The sequence below is a fragment of the Monomorium pharaonis genome, chromosome 3 (genome assembly GCF_013373865.1).
Source record: "Monomorium pharaonis isolate MP-MQ-018 chromosome 3, ASM1337386v2, whole genome shotgun sequence".
In the NCBI taxonomy this organism is placed as follows: Eukaryota; Metazoa; Arthropoda; class Insecta; order Hymenoptera; family Formicidae; genus Monomorium; species Monomorium pharaonis.
This window is the reverse complement of record NC_050469.1, coordinates 15624414-15645887: the sequence shown is the minus strand read 5'-3', so window position 1 is coordinate 15645887 and position 21474 is coordinate 15624414. Positions and strand designations below refer to the sequence as shown.

Genomic DNA, 21474 nt, shown 5'->3' with positions numbered 1-21474 from the left:
GAAAATTACTCGGATAGCCATTATCGTAAACACCCAATGTTGATATTTTTGTGTGCTTTCCAGCAAGACACAGTGTAACACAGTGTCCACTAGTGTGAGCGAGACACACTGACATGTTCTTTCTCACACTAATGGACACTGTGTTACACTGTGTCTTGCTGGAAAGCACACTTTATGTCATGTGAGGTTATATTATGAGACGGCATTTGATTTATCTTCGTATGATACGTAACCGTTTCAAATAAAATTAAGATTAATTTTCAGTAATATAATTATTACTCGTGTTATTAAACAAAATAATTAACTCAGCGACTCATTATCTTCGCAAATTAAATATAATGGCACTCGATGAGAAAGAAAACATTGGTCCTACACAAGATTGTACGTATCAATATTGTGAAGAAGACACATGCTGTTTAAGATCTTGTTAAAAACTTTGGTAATTATTTAGTTTAGGCACTGGTATTCAAATATCGATGTAGTTGTGCTTATTCGATACAGTTTTGCTTCAAACGAACGAATCTGGCAAAAAAAAGCGTCGCTCTGCCCCGGAAAGCGAAATAATAATCGCTAAAGTTGACTAATATTCAGGTTATGAAACCTGTCATACCGACACAATGTAATGACTTGAGCACGCGCAGCGATCATATTCTCACGCTTTTAATCACAAGCGCATGCTCTGTTTAGCACAAGTCATGTTAAAAATGCGCGAATTTCAAATGTCTATATACATATTTTTACAAGCACAATTTTTTGTGTGGAAAGTCGCAAACCCATGTGGTGCAGAGAATGCTTTACGCACACACACACACACACACACACACGGGGGGTGCAAGGGGGGGCCTTCGGCCCCCCCCCCTCCCGCACCCACCCCGTCCAAGTCGCTAACCCATGTGGACTTTACTTTGCTTGCAATGTACATAGGCAACCAATGTATATTGCAAGCAAAGTATGAGGCCACATGGGTTAGCGACTTGGACGGGGTGGGTGCGGGAAGGGGGGGCCGAAGGCCCCCCCTTGCACCCACCGTGTGTGTGTGTGTGTGTGTGTGTGTGTGTGCGTAAAGCATTCTCTGCACCACATGGGTTTGCGACTTTCCACACAAAAGATTAGCAAGATCCTTACGCAAAGATTGTCAATGATGGTTGATTATTACTAGATCATATGCTAATCTTTACAGTATTTATTATTTTTAATATATGTAGACTCATTTATTATTAGTTACTATTAGAATACAAGGAAGTCGTTAAAAGTACACATACATTTTAAATTCGCGCCTTTATTTCATGCACATATGACCACCAAGCATGCGTATATGGCCGCGAAGCATGTACATATGACTGTAGAGCATGCGCACATGGCCGCGGAGAGTGCTCTTGTCGCTACATTTCGTCGATATGACAGATTTCTTAACCTGAATATTCGACAAATTTTACGATTATTATTTCGCTTTCCGGGGCAGAGCGACGCTTTTTTTTGCCAGATTCGTTCGTTTGAAGCAAAACTGTATCGAATAAGCACAACTACATCGATATTTGAATACCAGTGCCTAAACTAAATAATTACCAAAACTTTTCTTATCTTTATGATAAAAGTACAACAGATTTGAAAAATGCAAAGAAAAAAGAACGTACATGGATAGAAATCTCTATTTTAAAATTACCAGGTAATTTTTTATTATTTTTATAAGTTATTAGTCCTACATTTAATAAATAAATCACTAATTATATTTATATTTTTATTTTGTTTTTTTATATTATTAATACATTTTTTATTGTTAATTATAGTTACAGATTGTCAAAATAGATGGCAAAGACTTAGAGAAAAATTTTCTCGTGAAAAAAAGAAATGAGAACTAGAAAGTCGAAGTGGCAGTACAGCAAATACAAGACCGACTTTTTTGTTATATAATAATATAAAATTTTTAGATTTGTTTGTTAAAAGCAGAAGGTAAGTTTTATTACCTTTCAAAAATAAATTATATAAATTACATATGTTGTGTATTTTTTGTATAATATATTAATTCTGTAACTAATATAATTGTTTTACATAATTTTTATTTTATATAATTATGTAATTATTGTAATTTTTAGAACTTACACTAACATTATAACACATGGAACACATTTTATTTCCAATGCACAAAAAAATTTAAATATCTTACAAGAGAAAAATTTGATTGAAACTGTTAACAAGTGAGTACATTTAGTAACAATTTAATGAAACTTTTTTATTTGTAAATTGCAAACAATATTAAAATGTTTAATAGTTTTGCTATTATTTTTTTTACTAATGTTTCTGTGTAATAATAATCTTTTCAGTATTTCTACTTCGTCTGAGATGTTGAAATCATCATTAACACCATCATCATCTAGATGTATAGATGACTCCCTATCTGCATTAAGTAATGAAACTCCATATACATCATTAAATAAATCATGTATAAAAACTACACAAAAAAATACAAATATTTTAGAGAGGAATAAAACTGTTGAAACTATTAGTAGGTGAGTATTTGTCATCAGTTATATTTAAGATCTAACTTTCAATAATCATAAAATAATTCCAGAGCATTTTAAGACATTTTAAAACATTATTTAAGATAATCTTGAAATAAGAATGGCCTATAAATATTGTTCTACAACTTATTTAGTAACAATTTAATAAACATAAATAATAATATAATAATTTATTAAATAATAAATATAAATTTAAAAGCTTTCTTATTTATAAATTGCAATGTTAAAATGTTAATGTCATGAATTTTTTAGAAATACATATCACAAATAATTATTTTTTCAGCACTCCTGCTACTTCATCTCAGATGTTAAAACCGTTATCACCATCATCAATATCGTCGTCTTTATCTACATCTGTAGCTCCATCTTTATCTTTAGATATTAATAAAGATTCATTAATGCAACCATGTATAAAATCTACAACACAAAATAAGAGAAAACTTAAAAATACAGTAGTTCCAGAAGTAGATGAAGTGGACAAAACATTTATCAATTTATCATCTATAGTATCTGAACATTTCTTAGATAAAAAGAAAATGGACGAAGATAACAGTTTTGGTTGCACAATGGCACATCAATTACGAAAAATAGATAAACCACGAAAAACAGAATTAAAAGGAAAAATTATAAAAATTTTATGAGTTTTAAAGATATTTTTTTTATATTTTATTGCACATTAAAATTATATCAATACATTAATATTATTTAATAATGCTTACACATTACTTACATAATTTACATGTTACAAATAGATTATGTTGCTTGGATTTTACATTAGCAGTAAGGATAGCATTGTTTCATACAAACACAACAATCTCAGAAATGAATATTTTATGTCAAAACTATGAGTTTGATTACATGAACAAAACAAATTAAGAATTTTATTATTTACTTTAGTTTATACTACATAAATGTACCTCTGAATAATATTTAATTTGTTTGTATGCTTTATACAAGTTGGCTGTTTTTTTCAATTTTATTTTTTGTTACAAAATAAATAGAAATAAAATTTTGTTTATTCAAAAATAAACTTTAATTTAAAAAAATACATATAATATATGTAATAACCAAAGATATTTTTAATAAGTTACTTTATTAAAGTTTGCTAAACATTTACTATATTTATTTTATAAAATCAAACTTAAAACAAAAATAATATTGAATTATATGCATTGTCGTCACTTTTAGATTAATGTAATATATATGTAACTCAACAAATGTATTTATATTTTTGTAATTAAAAATTATATTAAATATATTACTCATATATATTATGATACATAGATCTCATATGTACACGTTCATATTGCCACATAATTTCACCTGTGGGTGATAACAAATATTTAGTTAAAATGTCTCTTTGATCGATCATAGAGCTTGTATTAATGGAGGGGTCTTGGTGCATCGCGACGCGCACGGGGAAAATCGACAGAGAGGTGGATATATTCTGTCTTTTTTTGTGTGGGAACAGGTTCGTAACTATACAATCTGAGGCCCGATTCTCGAACTCGTATGAAAAAAATTGCTTACAAAGACAATAACACTGTGCATTCATTAAGTGTGGTACATAATTTAGAATTTAAAAGATGCATGCCAATCAATGAATGCACAGTATTACTTTCGTATGTAAAAATTTTTTGTACTAATTGTAACAGCCCGAGACCCCAAGTAGGCACCAAGTAGGTAGGCTCGTACCTGTCGTATGTGCGTTTCTTTCCTTCTAGAAAACGGAGTGGTAGGGATGTCCAACACGAAAAGAGACAGAATATATGAGAATATATTCATGTCTCTGTTGATTCTCCCCGCGCGGACTCCGGCATATAGCAATGGCCCCTCCATTAATACAAGCTCTATGGATCGTATGCTTCGCGAGTTGCTCTATGTGCACTGCAAGGTCTTAAACGTTCTAAGTTTATTCTATATATATAAGAATATATGTAATTGAAAAGCTTCATCACTTACGACAAAATAGGGCAATTCTGTATCACATCCAGGTAATTTTCTTGTTTCATGTGATATATTAAGTGTCTAATTATATAATGCTTTTCTAAATAGCGATTTAGATAAAACACCAGCATCGCAATCACTACCAAAAGCACCCACATCGACAAGAGTAAATTTATACTCATGATCACATATAGCCATGAGTACTAGACTAAAAGTCTTCTTATAATTGAAATATAAACTTCCTGATTTTGGTGGTGCTTGTATCTGGATAATAGTATCATATCATAGATAATATACACATAGATAATATAAATAATATGTAGTATACGATAGTATAATTACTTTATAAATGCTAGATATATAAGAGTCAATTTTATTTAATACTTTTTTTAATAAAAAATGTTTTTAATTAAATTTTTTGTTTTCGAAAAATGAACAGCGTAGTTAAATAGAGGTATTTATACTGTACAACTTTCGCATAAAACATTTTTGATGTTTCGTTAAGTTTACGAAATATATCAAAAAAGGCAAAAATGTCTCAACCTTTAAAAGGTGATTTTAACCCTTTAAACAGACTTTGCCTTTTTTGATATATCTCGTAAACTTAACGAAACATCAAGAATGTTTTATGCGAAAGTTGTACAGTATAAATACCTCTATTTAACTACGTTGTTCATTTTTCGAAAACAAAAAATTTAATTAAAAACATTTTTTATTAAAAAAAAGTTGACTCTTATATATTTAGCATTTATAAAGTAATTATACTATCGTATACTACATATTATTTATATCATCTATGTGTATATTATCTATAATATGATACTATATATTTATATTAACTGCATTCCTGTATGTATTATTTTTTATATGACAGTTGCGCAATATTAGAGTAGTCACATTGTTTTCACACAGTGTTCATTCTGTCTATGTCACATATTTCACATTTATGTTTTATATTTGTCATGTCACGGTATGCATCAGATACGAAATAGAAATCACGTATTAATAAAAATTTTGTATCTATTAATAATGTTACGCGTCATTTTCACACCAGTATCAAGTGACGTCTAACATGTGCTTGATTATTCTGTTAAATTGTTTAAATTTTTAATCAAACAAAGCATAATGTTACACATAAATGTTGCAAATATTTTTAATATGTTGTTTTATTTCAAATTACACATACTTTCTCAACGCCTATAAATAGAATAGAAATACAATTATATGAAGTGATACAGGATATTATAATAAATAATGTAGCATTTGTCGTACACACCAATACTGCTTTGGAATTTGAAAATTATTGGGAAGTGGATTTAACTGACATAGAATTTGTAACAGATAAAGAAAAAAAATTTGTAAAAAATAATGATAATTATGAACGTGATAATGAGAATAATTGTGAACCAGAAAACGAAATTTTAAATAGTAACTATAAGAAAAAAAAACCGTGGAATATTGGAAAAAAATGGCCGATACGTAGTATAAGACAGTATAATTACTTTATAAATGCTAGATGCATAAAAGTCAATTTTTTAAAAATTTTTTTTATTAATTTTTATAAAAAAAATTTTTTTTAATAAACAGCGTAATTAAATAGAGATATTTATAAAACTTTTGTACAAAAACATTTTTTGATGTTTCGTTAAGCTTATGATATATCAAAAAAAGGCAAAAATGTCTCAACGTTTGAAGGGTAATTTTAACCATTTAAACCGTTTTTTAGAACCAATTAAAATTTTCTAAGTTCGTGTATTGCCCCCCCCTCCCTCTATATTGTACTGAATTTCACTAAAATTGAAATTTTGATGCAATAAATATTCAACATAGGAAAGATATAAAGAATAATTTTTGAAAAATTTTTTTTCAAAAAATAAACACCATAGTTAAGTAGAAATAATTATTACAACCAGCTTGTGCTATGCAAACGCAATACAAAATGAATAAAAACGATCAAAACGAGCAATAATTAATGTTAGAAAATATAATGAATTAATATATTTATTCTTGGTTTACACAATAAAAATTGAGAACAAATAAACAAACCGTTTCGGACTTACTTGTCTTTTCTCAGCGTAATAAAACCATATCATGATACCTCCGTTTTGATATGGTTTTATTACGCTAAGGAAGGACAAGTAAGTCCGAAACAGTTCATTTATTTGTTCTCAATTTTTATTATATTTTCCAACATTAATTATTGCTCGTTTTGACCGTTTTTATTCATTAAGTAGAAGTATTTATGCTGTAAAACTTTTGTATAAAACATTTTTTGATATTTTGTTTAGTTTATGAGATATATCGAGAAAACTCAATTTTTAAGACTGGTTTCAAACCTTTAAACTGTTTATAAGCAGCAACTAAAAATTTCTAAATTTATGTACTTATCCCCTCTACATTTATGTCAAGTTTCATTAAAATCAGAATTTTCGGGTTTGCGAGGTTCCCTTGTAAGATTAAAAGTCAAGAAAAAGATTAGCTTTATGAATTTTTTATAATTGTAAATCCAGATATAGGTTAGAAAAAGCAGTCTGAAAAACATTTTGTTTATTCTCAGTATAAAATCCAGTTCATATAATGATATTAATATGTATACTTTAATTCTGGAAACGGATTTCCGAATTTGTAAAAGAAAGACATACGAAATCTTGTTAATGATATGCACGAATGACTCTACATTATCAACCCCAATCAAGTTTGATGGGCACTTTAGCTCCCCTTAATTTATCATTCAAAAACTATCATTTGCCAAGATACCTTGTTATTATAGGTCAATAAATTTTGTATTTTGATTATTTAAGAACTTTTGGTCCTACAAAAGATTGGTTGCTTGCGATTTGACACAAATTTTCTCCCGTGTATGAAAGTAAAGGAGAGATCTCGACATTGTCCCCGACGTTTTTTGCACCTGCCTTTAGTAACCACTTTTTATGTAAATTGAGCAAATCGGTGCGGGCGGTGCTCGGGCAATCTTCACCAGCGGAATTTGAATTTTTCAACGGGCTAAATTCCTCTTCACGCGTTCCTTGCCACACTGCAAAATTTTTTGCAAAAGGAAAGACGTCAAATACAAATTTCTCTATCTTAATGCCGTTAGGAATTTTTGGAACAATTCTTTCTCCATCGTTATTAATGTATGGAATTTTCTTTTTCGCCACATGCAAAGGCAAATGTTTCTCATAAAAATATCCGACGTCTTTTAAAAAGTTGAGAGTGAAGTAATGATTGCATATATTAGCAGCATTGTATACAAGTTGTCCATTGGCATGTCGAAGTTGTGCAGTTTCCTTTGTCATTTCGCTATATTCAACCACTTGATAGTGATCCTCCACCTATATTAAAATAGCGGATAAATGTATGGGTATGTGCACATTCTTTATATTATATACATACATATACATAAATATTAATATTATATATTTGTATATATTAGTAATATTAATATTCATAAATATAATGTATAATTATTATATATAAATTTAATCTATAAATTATAAAAGTACATGCCTTGCAAACTACGCCAACAGCTTCAGAAGGAGAAGATTTCTCGATAACTTTAACTGCACAGTCAGTCTTAGACAGTAAACAATATCCTATAAATATAGGATCCGCTACTTTCACCAAGATGTTGTCCACGGAATGTGCATGAATACTCCGGATACCGCGTTGTGACATATCATTTAATATTCCTTGATTTTTCAAAGCACGATATAATCCTCCATTACCATCGGGAGCCTTGGAAATACGATGTTTTGCATCCAAAATAATTTTTCCGTCAAAGGTAAAGCACGGTAGCATACCTTGTTTAAAAGCCTTGACATTTTTCTCTTTTAAACCAAAATAGTTGTGTTCACTTAGATATTTGACAGTGGCGTCATGAGTGGCTTCACTAGTAAGGATATACCTAGAAATTATTTAAGTTGATATTTCCTCTTTTACTTGCCATATATGTTATACTTGTACAGAAAAAATTCTTAATTACATACCAAGTTATTTCTCCATGTTTTCCATATCGTTGCTGTGCGATATTTTGTAGACAAAGTATTCTTTCCGCCTGTAATTGGAAGAGAGTTTTGTGCGATGGTAACGCAACATTGTACATCCCCTTAGGATAGTTGACTCCTAACCGTGTTCCTTGACCCCCTGCCAATAACAATACTGCAACACAACCATCAGCTACTTCTTTTAAACCATGTTCTTCATACATGTTCAATTTTTCTTCAGTAGACGTCTTGGCAGAGGCAATCTTGCTTTCGTCAATTGGCTGTATCTTGTCATCCAGTGTACTCTGTCCAATATGCTGGGATAATTCCAAAGCCCTCTTGAAATATTCTGTAGTTTCCTGCAAATCAAACTCTGCTATATCATTCTCCAGCTGTTTTCTATCCTCATCCATCAATTCTTCCCAAAATCTGAGCAGATGTTCCTGATTGTACTTTCTCAACTTGTATCTTAGGCGTTCCATTCTTGTCAACAATCGTAGTTTGACACTTTGTACAAATACTTGGCTGTGTATAGCTGCTTATCGCGTCGCGTCGTGTTTATCGTCGCGGTCGCGCTTGCGTCTCGGTCTACGACTACGTCCTACGTCAAGATGCGACGATGCAAACGCGACAAGTAAGCGAGGGCAATAAGGATGCGTTCGTCTTGCTCGCTTTCACACTGGGTGCGTTCCACTTAAAGCTCGCAACGACCGTGGAATCATTTCATCCTTGTTGGTTATCAAATATTAAACAAGGATAAGCAACGCTCGCGAGCGTTGCGGGCATTAAGTGGAACGCACCCACTGAAAGTGCTCACAAGCGTCGCTATCGGCGTTCGACTTGGCACTTTCACACGCTTTCGTAAAGCAAATGACATCATAATTTCATAGCGAAAACGTCATCATTTCTCGCTTACAATCGCTTTCTCAAAAGAGAGGTAGTGCAACGAAAGCGTAATTAAGCGCTTTTAGTTTTAAGACGAACGCGAAATTACTCGCCAACAGTATTACTAGTTGTGGTTATTACTAACGATAATTTATATATAAGTGAAGCAATTTATAAACTTCATTCAATATATGTGTGAATATAATATAAATAAATATTGTTTTCTCAATATATTACTTTATGGTTAATAAAACCTAATTAATTTACCTGGAATGAGATTTAAACAGGTTAATTATTAGTATACTGTGGTATGATAACCTCTACGTAATTTTGAAGGCGGTGAACATGTTGTTTAACATTTTTATTTTGTAACATTTCAACTTCAATATCATCCTCTTCACTTCCCGCTAAACATGTAACTTTTTGGTAACGTCACATTTTGACTGTGGGTGCGTTCGGGGAGACACTATTAACGCTACAAACGCTAACGCTATCTGAACTGTTCGTGGAGCCAATAGCGCGGTAGTGATAGCGAGTTCCGTGAACAGCTATAGCGTAGCAAACACTGTTGGGCAGTTGATTAGCCACTGCCAGCAATATTAACAAAATGTTTATATATATATTAATAATTATTTATGTTAACAATGTTACTTAGTATATTTATTATTATTTTTCTTTATATATATATGATACTTATTTGTTTACATTTATTTTATATTCAATATTTTAATAATTATAAAATGATTATTAAACAATTAAATTTTTCAATGAAAATTGAAATTATTGAAGTTCACAAAATAAAAATTATTAAAGTTATTTACGATCTTATTAAATAAATTTTTTAATTTTTAAATAAATTAAATAATAATTAATAAGTTCTATATATTACTCTTTAATTAAAATTATTTTATATGTAATAAAATAAAATAATTTAAACAATTTCCTATGAATTTTTATTTTGTTCCATTTTTCTATCTCAATTCAAAATCAAATTAATTAATTATTAATTTATATTTATTTTACATAATATTATATGTTTGAAGCTTATGCCTAATATAATTTTTTTATGTAAATTTATGTTCTTTTGCACTATGTCGTATACTGTCGCTCTTGAATTGCATTAATTATTTAAACTAAAATTTTAAAATAATATATGATTACGTTATCAATTTAATTGATAATAATGATACTTAAGTCGTTTACATATTTGCAATTGGTACAGAAAAGGATTGCATTTTAAGACAAACAGTACATGCAGTCTAATGAATCAAAATAGTATATATTATTATATACATATTTTGATGAAAAATAATATTAAACTCAAAGATCCAGTCTTGATCACCTTGATAGAAATATATTAATGAAATATTTCACAGAAACTTTTTTATTTGACCCCTTTTTATTATTTATTAAGATTTATTAAAATGCATTAAAATTTATTAAAAATTAATATTTAACATTTATTAAAATTTAAAAAATTTATTTATATAATAAATAACAATGAAATAAATTTTATGAATTTTAAGAAATTTTAACAAATTTAAATGAGTATATATTAAGGAATTTTAATATATTTTAATAAATTTAATAAATTTCAATGAAACAGATCTCTCTCTCTCTCTTTCTCTCTCTCTCTCTTTCTCAATATATGAAGAGAGATTTTTATGTTAATTAAATATTTTCATTAGGACATATAAACAATTTCTTATTTTCTACTTTCAAGATCACGCATAAATTTTCTCTAACCTTAAAAGAGAGATAGCACGTGATGTTTAAACAGACAATGGTGGGGATTGAGCCAAACGCTATCCATGCACTACCTTGGAAGCAGTAGCATGGATAGCGCGCGTTTATGACGTCAAACGCTGCGGACAGTGACGTCATCATAATTTTGATAGCGCTATCCAGCGTCTCCGCGAACAGCGGTAGTGCTACGTAGCGCTAATAGTGAGCTCCCCGAACGCACCCATATAATCAAAGATGCGCCAATGGCCCCCCACCATGACTGTGTAAGTTTTTAAAATTTTTCTTTTTACGGGAACGTGGTTACCACTGATCTCATTAAAGTGGATATGGCATACCCTAATAATTTGAGGTAAAAAAGTGTGACCAATAGAATACCGGAAGCCATTAAAGTTGTAGTCAGCGTACACGCTTTTGGCGGAAAATTTGAATGACTAACACAAAATATATGTGTTAAATAAGATATATTGTAAAAATATAAAATATGATTATAATGTAACCAGTAAAAATGAATTAAAAAATTAATTAATTTACAAAATATATTAAAATGTATATGTTTAGTAATTTGAAATGTTCTAAAATATTAATCTGGAATGTGTTTATTTGAATTTTTATAATATTGTTTTATATTATACATATAACATTTAATGTTATGTATTTTTTTATAATTGTAAGTGACATTTGTAAGTGACTTTATAACAAATATTTTGTAATATTTAAAAAAATATTTGGTAATATATAACATTTTTATGTATAAATTGAGTCAAAATATATAAATATTTTATTAAATAAGAGGATAAATAAAAGATTAAAAAATAAAATTTTGCAGGTGTCTAAAAATCGTAAATTTTTATTTATGACCATCTTGTTAAATAATTTTACTAATAAATAATACTACTACTATTAAACTTATAAATAAGTTTAAAGGGTATTGTTATAGCTTATTTTGTTCTCGTGTCCTTAATTGTGTTGTGGTAATCCATACTTGCAGCTTGTAAAAAAAGTAACTATTAGACATAGATTAGCATAGATTTATTTAATATTTAAATATAAATATTATAATGTACATAATAAAATGTATATACATGCACTATATACATGCACAGCATAGAAGCAAATAGAAAATAAGATAATTTTTTTATCGCGTTTTTTAGAAAATAGTAATAGAAAAGTAGTAATAGAAAAATGTTATTTTGCGTGCTTTATTAAACTTTGCAAGTCACATGCTGTGCTATTTAAACATAATGACAATAATGTTACATTATAAATATATTTTATAACATAAAATATATGAATTCAAAACAAACGTATCACTTAAAACTTAAATTTGTAATTTAAAGCAACATAATAAAAATGTGTATTCAACAAATACTTATGTACTTATGAGGTACATATTTGAATCTAGATACATTATATATTAAACATATTATTATTAAACTTTTCAGACTTAACCTTACTCACTTATGAAACGTTTGTTGTTTATTTTCACTTCCTTTTCCACAATAAACACATTTTTTAATTTTGGAATCTCACTATTTTACAATTTTACTATTTTTATTATAAAAAAAGTAATATTTTGGATAAAACTGCTACACATCTACGTCTATAGATAATTAATTACACGTGGAATTTCGTATCATCGTCACAGTAAACTGTGTTCGTATTCGTATACACCGCCATATTGTGTACAGAGACTACAACCTTCAATTGGTCACACTTATTTCGTTCTATGCCATATCCACTTTAATGAGATCAGTGGTGGTTACTTTTTGCCAGGAAGATCGAGGATGGACTTTTCTTTAGGATCTAGACCGGGTTCGAGAAATCAACTAGTTTCTTGAGTAACAAGGTAAGTATATTTACTAGAGTTATATACTAGGTCGCCTTAGCGAATATCACCGGATAGGCACGAGAGGTAAGTTTTCTTTTCGTAGATATTCTTTTCAGGTTCCAGACTCCGACTGACTTGCTCCGGTTCCGCATCTTCCTCGGAGCCGGGAGCTGACAGCCGGAAGATACTTCTAACGCCATCTGTGACGCCATCTACCTCCGCTTTGGCCTCGCACGCCACCTATTCCACGCCGCCATCTTACATATACTGGGTGAGTATAAACTAGTGACATTTATTCTTCTCTTACATATACTGGGTGAGTAAGAACTAGTGACATTAACTTTCAGTCTTACAACTGCTATCCACCATCTTGTACCCATACGGAGACTGGATGGGGGCTAGGGCCGGGGGCTGGGGTCTGGAGTAGTGGAGATAGTAAACAATGCGAGCCTGCTCCAAGTTGTACGCAGCTATATAACAGATGCAAATTTAATTTTTCTTGTTCTTCCTGAGTGTATCGTCAAAATATAGTGACCCTCGAGAGTGCAGAGATTGAATTACCTTATAATTTCTGACACATATTCCTTTAACCTATACTGCTCAACACAGAGCACTCTCCCCTCTTCCTTGCCCAGCATGGGTACGCAATGGCGGATAAATCATGTGACTCAAGTGACCAATCAAAATTGTGTTCGCCATTGGCGAATCTTTGATTATAGGTCTTTAGTTTGGCGCGTTATGATTGGTCGCTTGAGTTGCGACAATGCACGACACAACATGCTCGCGTGTGTTGAGCAGTCGGAGGGATTTATACAAATATGATTGGTTCTTGCTCTTAGTTCTTGTCGGATCTAAATGTATAAATCAATCATATTAAAGAATTTTACAACAGCTGGGGCTTGATTCTTGAATTCATTTGCAAGAAAACGTATGCGCAAATACCCGCTCTAACAGAAAAGTTGCAAGTTTATTGGTTGAAAGCCATACGATAGCCAATAAATTTTCAACTTTTCTGTAAGAACAGAATTTGCGAATACGTTTCTCTTGCAAATGAATTCAAGAATCGAGCCTTTGAACCTGAACGGCTGAACGCAACCATTTGGTCTGTTCTTTCTAGCTGCACTGTTGCACTGGTGCAATAAGTTAGAATGAGAAAAAATATACTTGTCTTACTTTTAGCCTGTTTTTTTTCGCTGCACTGCTGCACTAGTGCAATAAGTTAGAGTGAGAAAAAATATATTTGTCTTACTCTAACCTGTTGCACCAGTGCAGCAGTGCAGCGAAAAAGAACAAGCCTTTTAACTTATTGCACCAGTACAACAGTGCATCTAGAAAGAACAGACCACAGTGCTCACGTGTGTTTGTGTGTGTTATTACAATTAATCTTCCCATAATTAATTGTGTACCGGTTGGTTTGTGCATCAATAAAATTCTGAAGTTTAATAGCGTTTTTGACGTAATCGAATCTAAAACCTAGCTAACCTGCATGGGTTGAATTCGGTCACGTCGAAACTGCAATAATATTGACATCATTAAGTGAATACAGAAGTGAATATTTTTGCAACGATTAGATGAGTCTTTTTATTAAATATTTATTTTTCCGATTCTGCAATTGAACATAGACGATCAAGTGAAGTTCTACAGACCACAAGAAATCTGCTGGCAAATATTGACAATCAGCAAATTCTTTCAACCGCCAATAAAAATATAAATGATAATATAGGTAATATAGTATTTTTTAATGTTTATAAATAAAAATATTAATGTTTTGTCCTGAGTATTTATTAATTTCGTATTTATTTAGATTCCAACAATAATGATGATAAAGAAAATCAGATAGATCAAAGCAATGATACAGGGGTTATAAATTGTAACAATAATATAAACAATACTGTGGATTTTGAAATCTACCCAACGGAGGATATGTGAACGTATATATTATATATATATTTAACATTCACCTACACATATTTATTGGTCGTAGTATATCTACGATAAATAACAAATACTTTAATATATTTATCTAGACTTACTTTCCGAAGTTACAGTTTTATAACATAAAATATTTTAATTCAACAGATTTAGGTCCACAAAATATTGCTGGAAACGCATCTCTAATTCCAATAAGAGATAACTTATTCGCACGAAATGTAATTTTCGAAGATTTTCCAACAGGTATTTATCTATATTTGTTTATTTCATTACTTAAACAACTACACAACACAACAGCAATAATAACAATAAGGTATGTAATAATATTTAATTGTAATTTTACAGGTAGCCAAAATATAATTAAAATTTTAGAGAACACGATAGAGATTATATAAAACGCAATTAAGACGACAAAATAAATTTTTTGAACAATTAAAACAAAAAAATGATGCAGTAATATTTGCAGCAGCAGGTCTAAGAGATAATAATTTTTAAACTATCCCTACAAAACCATTTAAAAAGCATCAAAAATTACTGCAGTATGACACTTCATTGAAGAATGATGAAGATGGAAAAAACAACTGGTAATAGTATATACATTATCTGTCAATGATTCGTTCTCCTAGGAAATAGAGATAGCGCTATAGATTTTTTAGACAATTGAAATATAATTGCATCGTATATTTAATTAGACATATAAATTTAAAAAGATTGAAAAAATGTAAATAGCTTGTATGATGTTAATACTCAGAGAATTGTGTCGAAAATACTTTAAACGTAATTGAATATTTTAATTTAATTTTACTGTACATATATACTGATATTTATAATTTTATATTACATATTATTCTGGTATATTGAATTATGTAATGTTTCGACATTATTCATGTATGAAAAATGTAGTATGTCGTTATAATCGTAATTTATATATGCTTCAGAAAACATTTTTCTATTTGCTTGGAGGAGACACCCCAGGATCAAATAAAACATAGCTTGAAAAATATGTTTTTCAATAAATTGGCTATAAAATGTTCATGGAAAGGCTAGAAAGGAAACTTTGCCATAAATTCACTTCTAATAGATATTATAAAAAGTAAGACTTTCTGCATTAACCTAACCTAACCTAACCTAACTTGAAACAAAATTATATAAATCAACCTAACCTAACTTGAAACAAAATTATATAAATCAACTTATTAAACTTTATTTTTTTTTTACGTTTTACAGAGGCTGCTCGAAAGCATTATCCAATGTTAACAGATAGATACTTTCTAAGTCATGTTTCCGCCTGGTTTAAATATGCCAAAACACGTTATGATAGAGAGCAGGTACTTTTTTTATTCTACTTAAATAAATTAGTATTTTTATACAACTGAATTGATTTTGTGTCTTTTTTCTTGTCTTAGGCAAAAGCACTTAGAAAGCAGATAGAATAATCAGTTTTGTTTGGAAATGGAATTACAAGGAAATGTACCTCATATATGATGTTCAACCGATCCTGCAAATGCATCAATAGTGCAACATTAAAATAATACATATATTTATTTTATAAATATTAGAAAAACTTAAAAATACGTAGTACATGTTATAAATATATAATGATATATTTTATGTTGTTGCTGTTTTATATTTTTTTTATTTTATCACAATATTGTATATGAAAATAAATGTAATTAATATGCGAATTTTTGTTTTTCACTGATCGTATTATGTACTGATCGTATTATACACATGTATAAACGAATGTATAAAGCCCAATCTACAATGAATCATTAATTGTTGATCAGAGTGTCTGAAGTCCTAAGTCATAAGAAATGATATTTGCAAATGCCATCTCTTATAACTTAGAACTTCAGACACTCTGATCAACGATTATATGACTTATTGTAGATTAAGCTGTATACATTTGTTACAAAAACGTTGCAAATTAACCGTGAAGCGGAAAATAGTTCCCGGAACGTTGTATAAAGAACGTTGTATAAACGTTATTTTAGGAATAAAAGTTTGTAACGTTTCCCTAACGTTTCATGAAAGTTTTACAAAAGTCGCAAAAACGTTGTAAATGCGACATTGTGTCGCACATATAAGGTTTTGCAAACGCTTAAAACACGTTGCAACCTAAGGAACACACTAAAGTCAACAAAAAGTCAAAATGACTTTGTTTTGATTCGAAATAGTCACGCATTTTTTGTATGACCAAAAATTGATTCTAGTATCTGCTACTTAGTGACGAAAAGATGACTTTGCTTTGTGACGAAAAGATGACTGATCTCTAATTTTAATATATAAACATATCAGCTTACATAGAAATTATACTTATGGTATATTATGCATATGTAATAATTAATTTTGCAATAAAACTATTTTTAGAGCAATACACTAAATTAAACAATACACTAAAATTATGAAAACTATAATATTAATATATATATATATATATATATATATTGTTTGTTTAGATATATCTATTATAATTATGAGATATACAAATTTTAATTAATTTGTTTCACATATGTTTTTATTCTATAAATGTATTTTAAAAATTGTTTTAACTATATAAGTAATATTAAAGAGATTATTTTATTTACAAATATTTTTTCTGTCTATCAAGTTTTTATCATAACGGTATTATTTCAAAACCTAATATAATATTTTAATTAGACATTGATTCTTAATAAATGTTATAAATGTTATTTTATTTAAACGTATTTATAAACATGTGTTTATAAATACAGTATATCTTAATTTACTATGCACTTGCATTACAAATTTAAAAAATTTATTGTAAACATTATTATTAGTCTCACATTAGTAAAATATTTATGCATAATATTTATACATAAAGATATATGATTTTTTAAATAAAATAATGATAACACCATGCAACTTATCATTAACAGTTGTTACAAGAAAGAAAAATATTTATACTTAAATTTTTATTTTACTTGTAATCTAAAAAATATTATTAATAATAATTTATTTAGTAATTTTACATCATTTATCTTATTTGTTTCAAAGTGTTAACACCATCTGTTTAATAAAAGATGACTCTTCTAATATATATGTTAGTTATTAATAATAAATAATAACATTTATTGAGAATCAATGTTTAATTAAAATATTATATTATGTTTTGAAACAATACCGTTATGATAGAAACTTGATAGACAAAAAAATATTTGTAAATAAAATAATCTCTTTAATATTACTTTTTAGACAATACTTTAAAAATACATGATTGTGTTACATATAATTACTATGTTAATAAAGTTAATAATCTTATCATACATTAAAAACAGAGTATTTTTAATTGTAATAATCAATCAAATTATTTATAATATTTATATCGTACTTTTTAGATTACCTGCTACAAACTCACGAAACTCGCAATTTGCAACTTGCTCGTGACGTTGATTTGGCATACCAGACAGCATTGAGTTGTCACGAATCATGATGGTAGTAGATGGCTGTGCTTATCATATATTTCGGTCCTAGAGAAAATTACTCGGATAGCCATTGCCCTAGTTTACACCGGTTACAAAACAAAATCCATAAAAAATGGCGGAGGAATGTTGGCATTTCTCGAAAATCCCTAGGATCCATAAATTTATTTCTAAAAGTTAATAACACTGTCGCGCGTTAAGAGTACGCAAAGGTGTACATCGTGTACGATCGTACAGCGCGCGTCAATATGAAAAGTGTCATATTGTAAAAGCGTATCAAAGATAAATAATAGTACGTATTTTTAAACTATTTCTAACTGTTAGAGTAAAAAGTTTATAATTACAATTTAAATCTAAATAGACCAAACGAGAAGAGATTACAAGGATCCCAGATAGCACAAAATATTTATAAAATATTTATAAGATAAAAAATATTTGTAATAAATATTTTGTACATATTTTTATGTCCGAGTTTGTCAGGTATAAAAAAAATTATGATAAACATTTATGAAAATATTAAAAATAAATATTTATACCATTTTATCAAAGAATATAAAAAATATTTCAAGTTCATATACCATAAATATTTTTCAGTACATTTTAAAAATATATTTTATATATTGTTGATGATAGTTTTTGTATCATTTCTAAATGGTTTATGAAAAATAATTATATAATCTTTAAAAAATATTTTTTGAAAATAAATTTACAATAAATTACAGATGAAAAATGATTTTAGCACTAAGGCTGGTATTCATAGTCGAATCTTATTTTTAAGATCGTCTCAAGTAATGTTTTAAGATGCTAATACGGCTCTGTGATTGGTTGATGACATCTTAAGACAGTACTTAAGATGATCTTAAATATAAGATCCGACTATGAATACCGGCCTAAGATCCTATTATAATCGTTAATTGGTCTATTTTGATTTAAATAGTATTTTTTACGCGGTCTTATTCTTATTATGATAAAAACTTTACGTTTTAATTGTATATGTATACTTAAAACCGTTTATTAATTATTATAAAAAGACATGGATAGATGGTTTTAAGCCCAGTCTATTTTCGGTATACCAAAGAGAGTAGATAGGACAAATAACGTTTCAGAGAGACATAATCGTGAGCTCAAAGAAACTCTGAAAGAACATTCAACAATTTTCGAATTTTTAAGTATGTACAATGCACATTCAAATATAAATTTTATATGTTTTTATATGTACATGTATTTACATTTCAGACTCTTTAACGGAACATCAAAGAAAGATTCGAAGCTTTTTGAGGAACGACAGTTTTTGGACACGATCGAAAAGATCCAAACAAAATGAAATAAAATTAAATGATATTTGGAACATAATTGAAGAAAAGGGAGAGAATATAGACCTATTATTAATTCTATATAAATTATCAAATCTTATTGGGCAAAATTAAAAAAAAAATAAAGATACGCTAGAGTTTCTTATGCGTTTCTTTTTAATGTTAATCCTTTTCTAAAATAAATATATGAATTTTAATGAATCTTAAAGACACCTTAATAAATTTTAATTAATTTTCAATTAACGAATCTTACTGAATCTTAATAAAAAGGGGTCAATTGAGAGGGATTTTCAGTAAAAATTTTAGTAATACATTTCCATTAGGGAAGCTCAACGCTGATTACTAAAACATCGTTACAATACACAATAAAACAAAATAATCTTGTATAAATATTATATAAATATACATATACAATTAAAACGTAAAGTTTTTATCATAATAAGAATAAGACCGCGTAAAAAATACTATTTAAATCAAAATAGACCAATTAACGATTATAATAGGATCTTAGGCCGGTATTCATAGTCGGATCTTATATTTAAGATCATCTTAAGTACTGTCTTAAGATGTCATCAACCAATCACAGAGCCGTATTAGCATCTTAAAACATTACTTGAGACGATCTTAAAAATAAGATTCGACTATGAATACCAGCCTTAGTGCTAAAATCATTTTTCATCTGTAATTTATTGTAAATTTATTTTCAAAAAATATTTTTTAAAGATTATATAATTATTTTTCATAAACCATTTAGAAATGATACAAAAACTATCATCAACAATATATAGAATATATTTTTAAAATGTACTGAAAAATATTTATGGTATATAAACTTGAAATATTTTTTATATTTTTTGATAAAATGGTATAAATATTTATTTAATATTTTCATAAATGTTTATCATAATTTTTTTTATACCTGACAAACTCGGACATAAAAATATGTACAAAATATTTATTATAAATATTTTTTATCTTATAAATATTTTATAAATATTTTGTGCTATCTGGGATCCTTGTAATCTCTTCTCGTTTGGTCTATTTAGATTTAAATTGTAATTATAAACTTTTTACTCTAACAGTTAGAAATAGTTTAAAAATACGTACTATTATTTATCTTTGATACGCTTTTACAATATGACACTTTTCATATTGACGCGCGCTGTACGATCGTACACGGTGTACACCTTTGCGTACTCTTAACGCGCGACAGTGTTATCAACTTTTAGAAATAAATTTATGGATCCTAGGGATTTTCGAGAAATGCCAACATTCCTCCGCCATTTTTTATGGATTTTGTCTTGTAACCCTTGATACGCGTACCAAGTGCTCGGTGTAAACTAGAGCATAGTCGGATCTTATATTTAAAATCATCTTAGGGCCACCGCACAAACTCTTCCATAACGCGTTACGTTACGTTAAGTACTCCATACGAACCTAAGTTGTATTTAAAATTTAACTTAAATCAACGCACAAAGAAATTCTTAACGTAAGAACTTAAGAACTTACGTTAAAAGTTTCTTTGTGCGTAATGTAAGTTTAATTTTAAGTACAACTTAAGTTCGTATGGAGTACTTAACGTAACGTAACGCGTTATGAAAGAGTTTGTGCGGTGGCCCTTAAGTACTATCTTAAGATGTCATCAACCAATCACAGAGCCATATTAGCATCTTGAGACATTGCTTGAGACGATCTTTAAGGCCCGGTTCCACAACTCACGGTTAAATTAACTGGACAATTATTCCATTGGAATTGACCAATCGTATTTGTTAATTTTGCTTAATGACAAATACGATTGGTCAATTCCAATGGAATAATCGGCCAGTTAATTTAACCGTGAGTTGTGGAACCGGGCCTAAGGCTGGTATTCATAGTCAA

General features: G+C 28.9%; 1 protein-coding gene, 1 long non-coding RNA gene and 1 other non-coding gene across 22 annotated transcripts; 2 read left to right on the top strand and 1 right to left on the bottom strand.

Moving 5' to 3' along the window:
* Window positions 1-1097: 1097 nt before the first annotated feature.
* Window positions 1098-3538, top strand: LOC105828376. Its single transcript, XR_003625451.2, has 5 exons — window positions 1098-1666; window positions 1788-1950; window positions 2094-2195; window positions 2322-2507; window positions 2803-3538. It is a non-coding gene; the product is annotated as an uncharacterized LOC105828376 (transcript).
* A 163-nt stretch (window positions 3539-3701) lies between these two features.
* On the top strand, window positions 3702-16857 carry LOC118644735. 18 transcript variants are annotated; one of them, XR_004962504.1, is made up of 11 exons: window positions 3703-4513; window positions 12858-12926; window positions 13025-13179; window positions 13256-13370; window positions 14531-14631; window positions 14713-14839; window positions 14988-15083; window positions 15186-15424; window positions 15779-15933; window positions 16068-16168; window positions 16247-16857. It is a non-coding gene; the product is annotated as an uncharacterized LOC118644735 (long non-coding RNA). The 18 variants fall into 18 exon arrangements; XR_004962499.1 differs by having other exon boundaries at window positions 13012-13179; XR_004962503.1 differs by having other exon boundaries at window positions 12854-12926.
* LOC105840616 (UDP-N-acetylhexosamine pyrophosphorylase) lies at window positions 5604-10010 on the bottom strand. 3 transcript variants are annotated; one of them, XM_036284025.1, is made up of 4 exons: window positions 9602-10010; window positions 8453-8808; window positions 7974-8370; window positions 5604-7798 (listed from the first exon to the last, which is right to left on the bottom strand). In XM_036284025.1, exons 2-4 carry the CDS (start codon window positions 8671-8673, stop codon window positions 7259-7261), a joined length of 1158 nt encoding a protein of 385 aa, XP_036139918.1. In that variant the 5' UTR covers window positions 8674-8808; window positions 9602-10010; the 3' UTR covers window positions 5604-7258. The 3 variants fall into 3 exon arrangements, with proteins under 3 accessions (XP_036139918.1, XP_036139919.1, XP_012543054.1); XM_036284026.1 differs by lacking the exon at window positions 9602-10010 and adding an exon at window positions 8903-9571; XM_012687600.3 differs by lacking the exon at window positions 9602-10010 and having other exon boundaries at window positions 8453-9572.
* Window positions 16858-21474: the final 4617 nt, after the last annotated feature.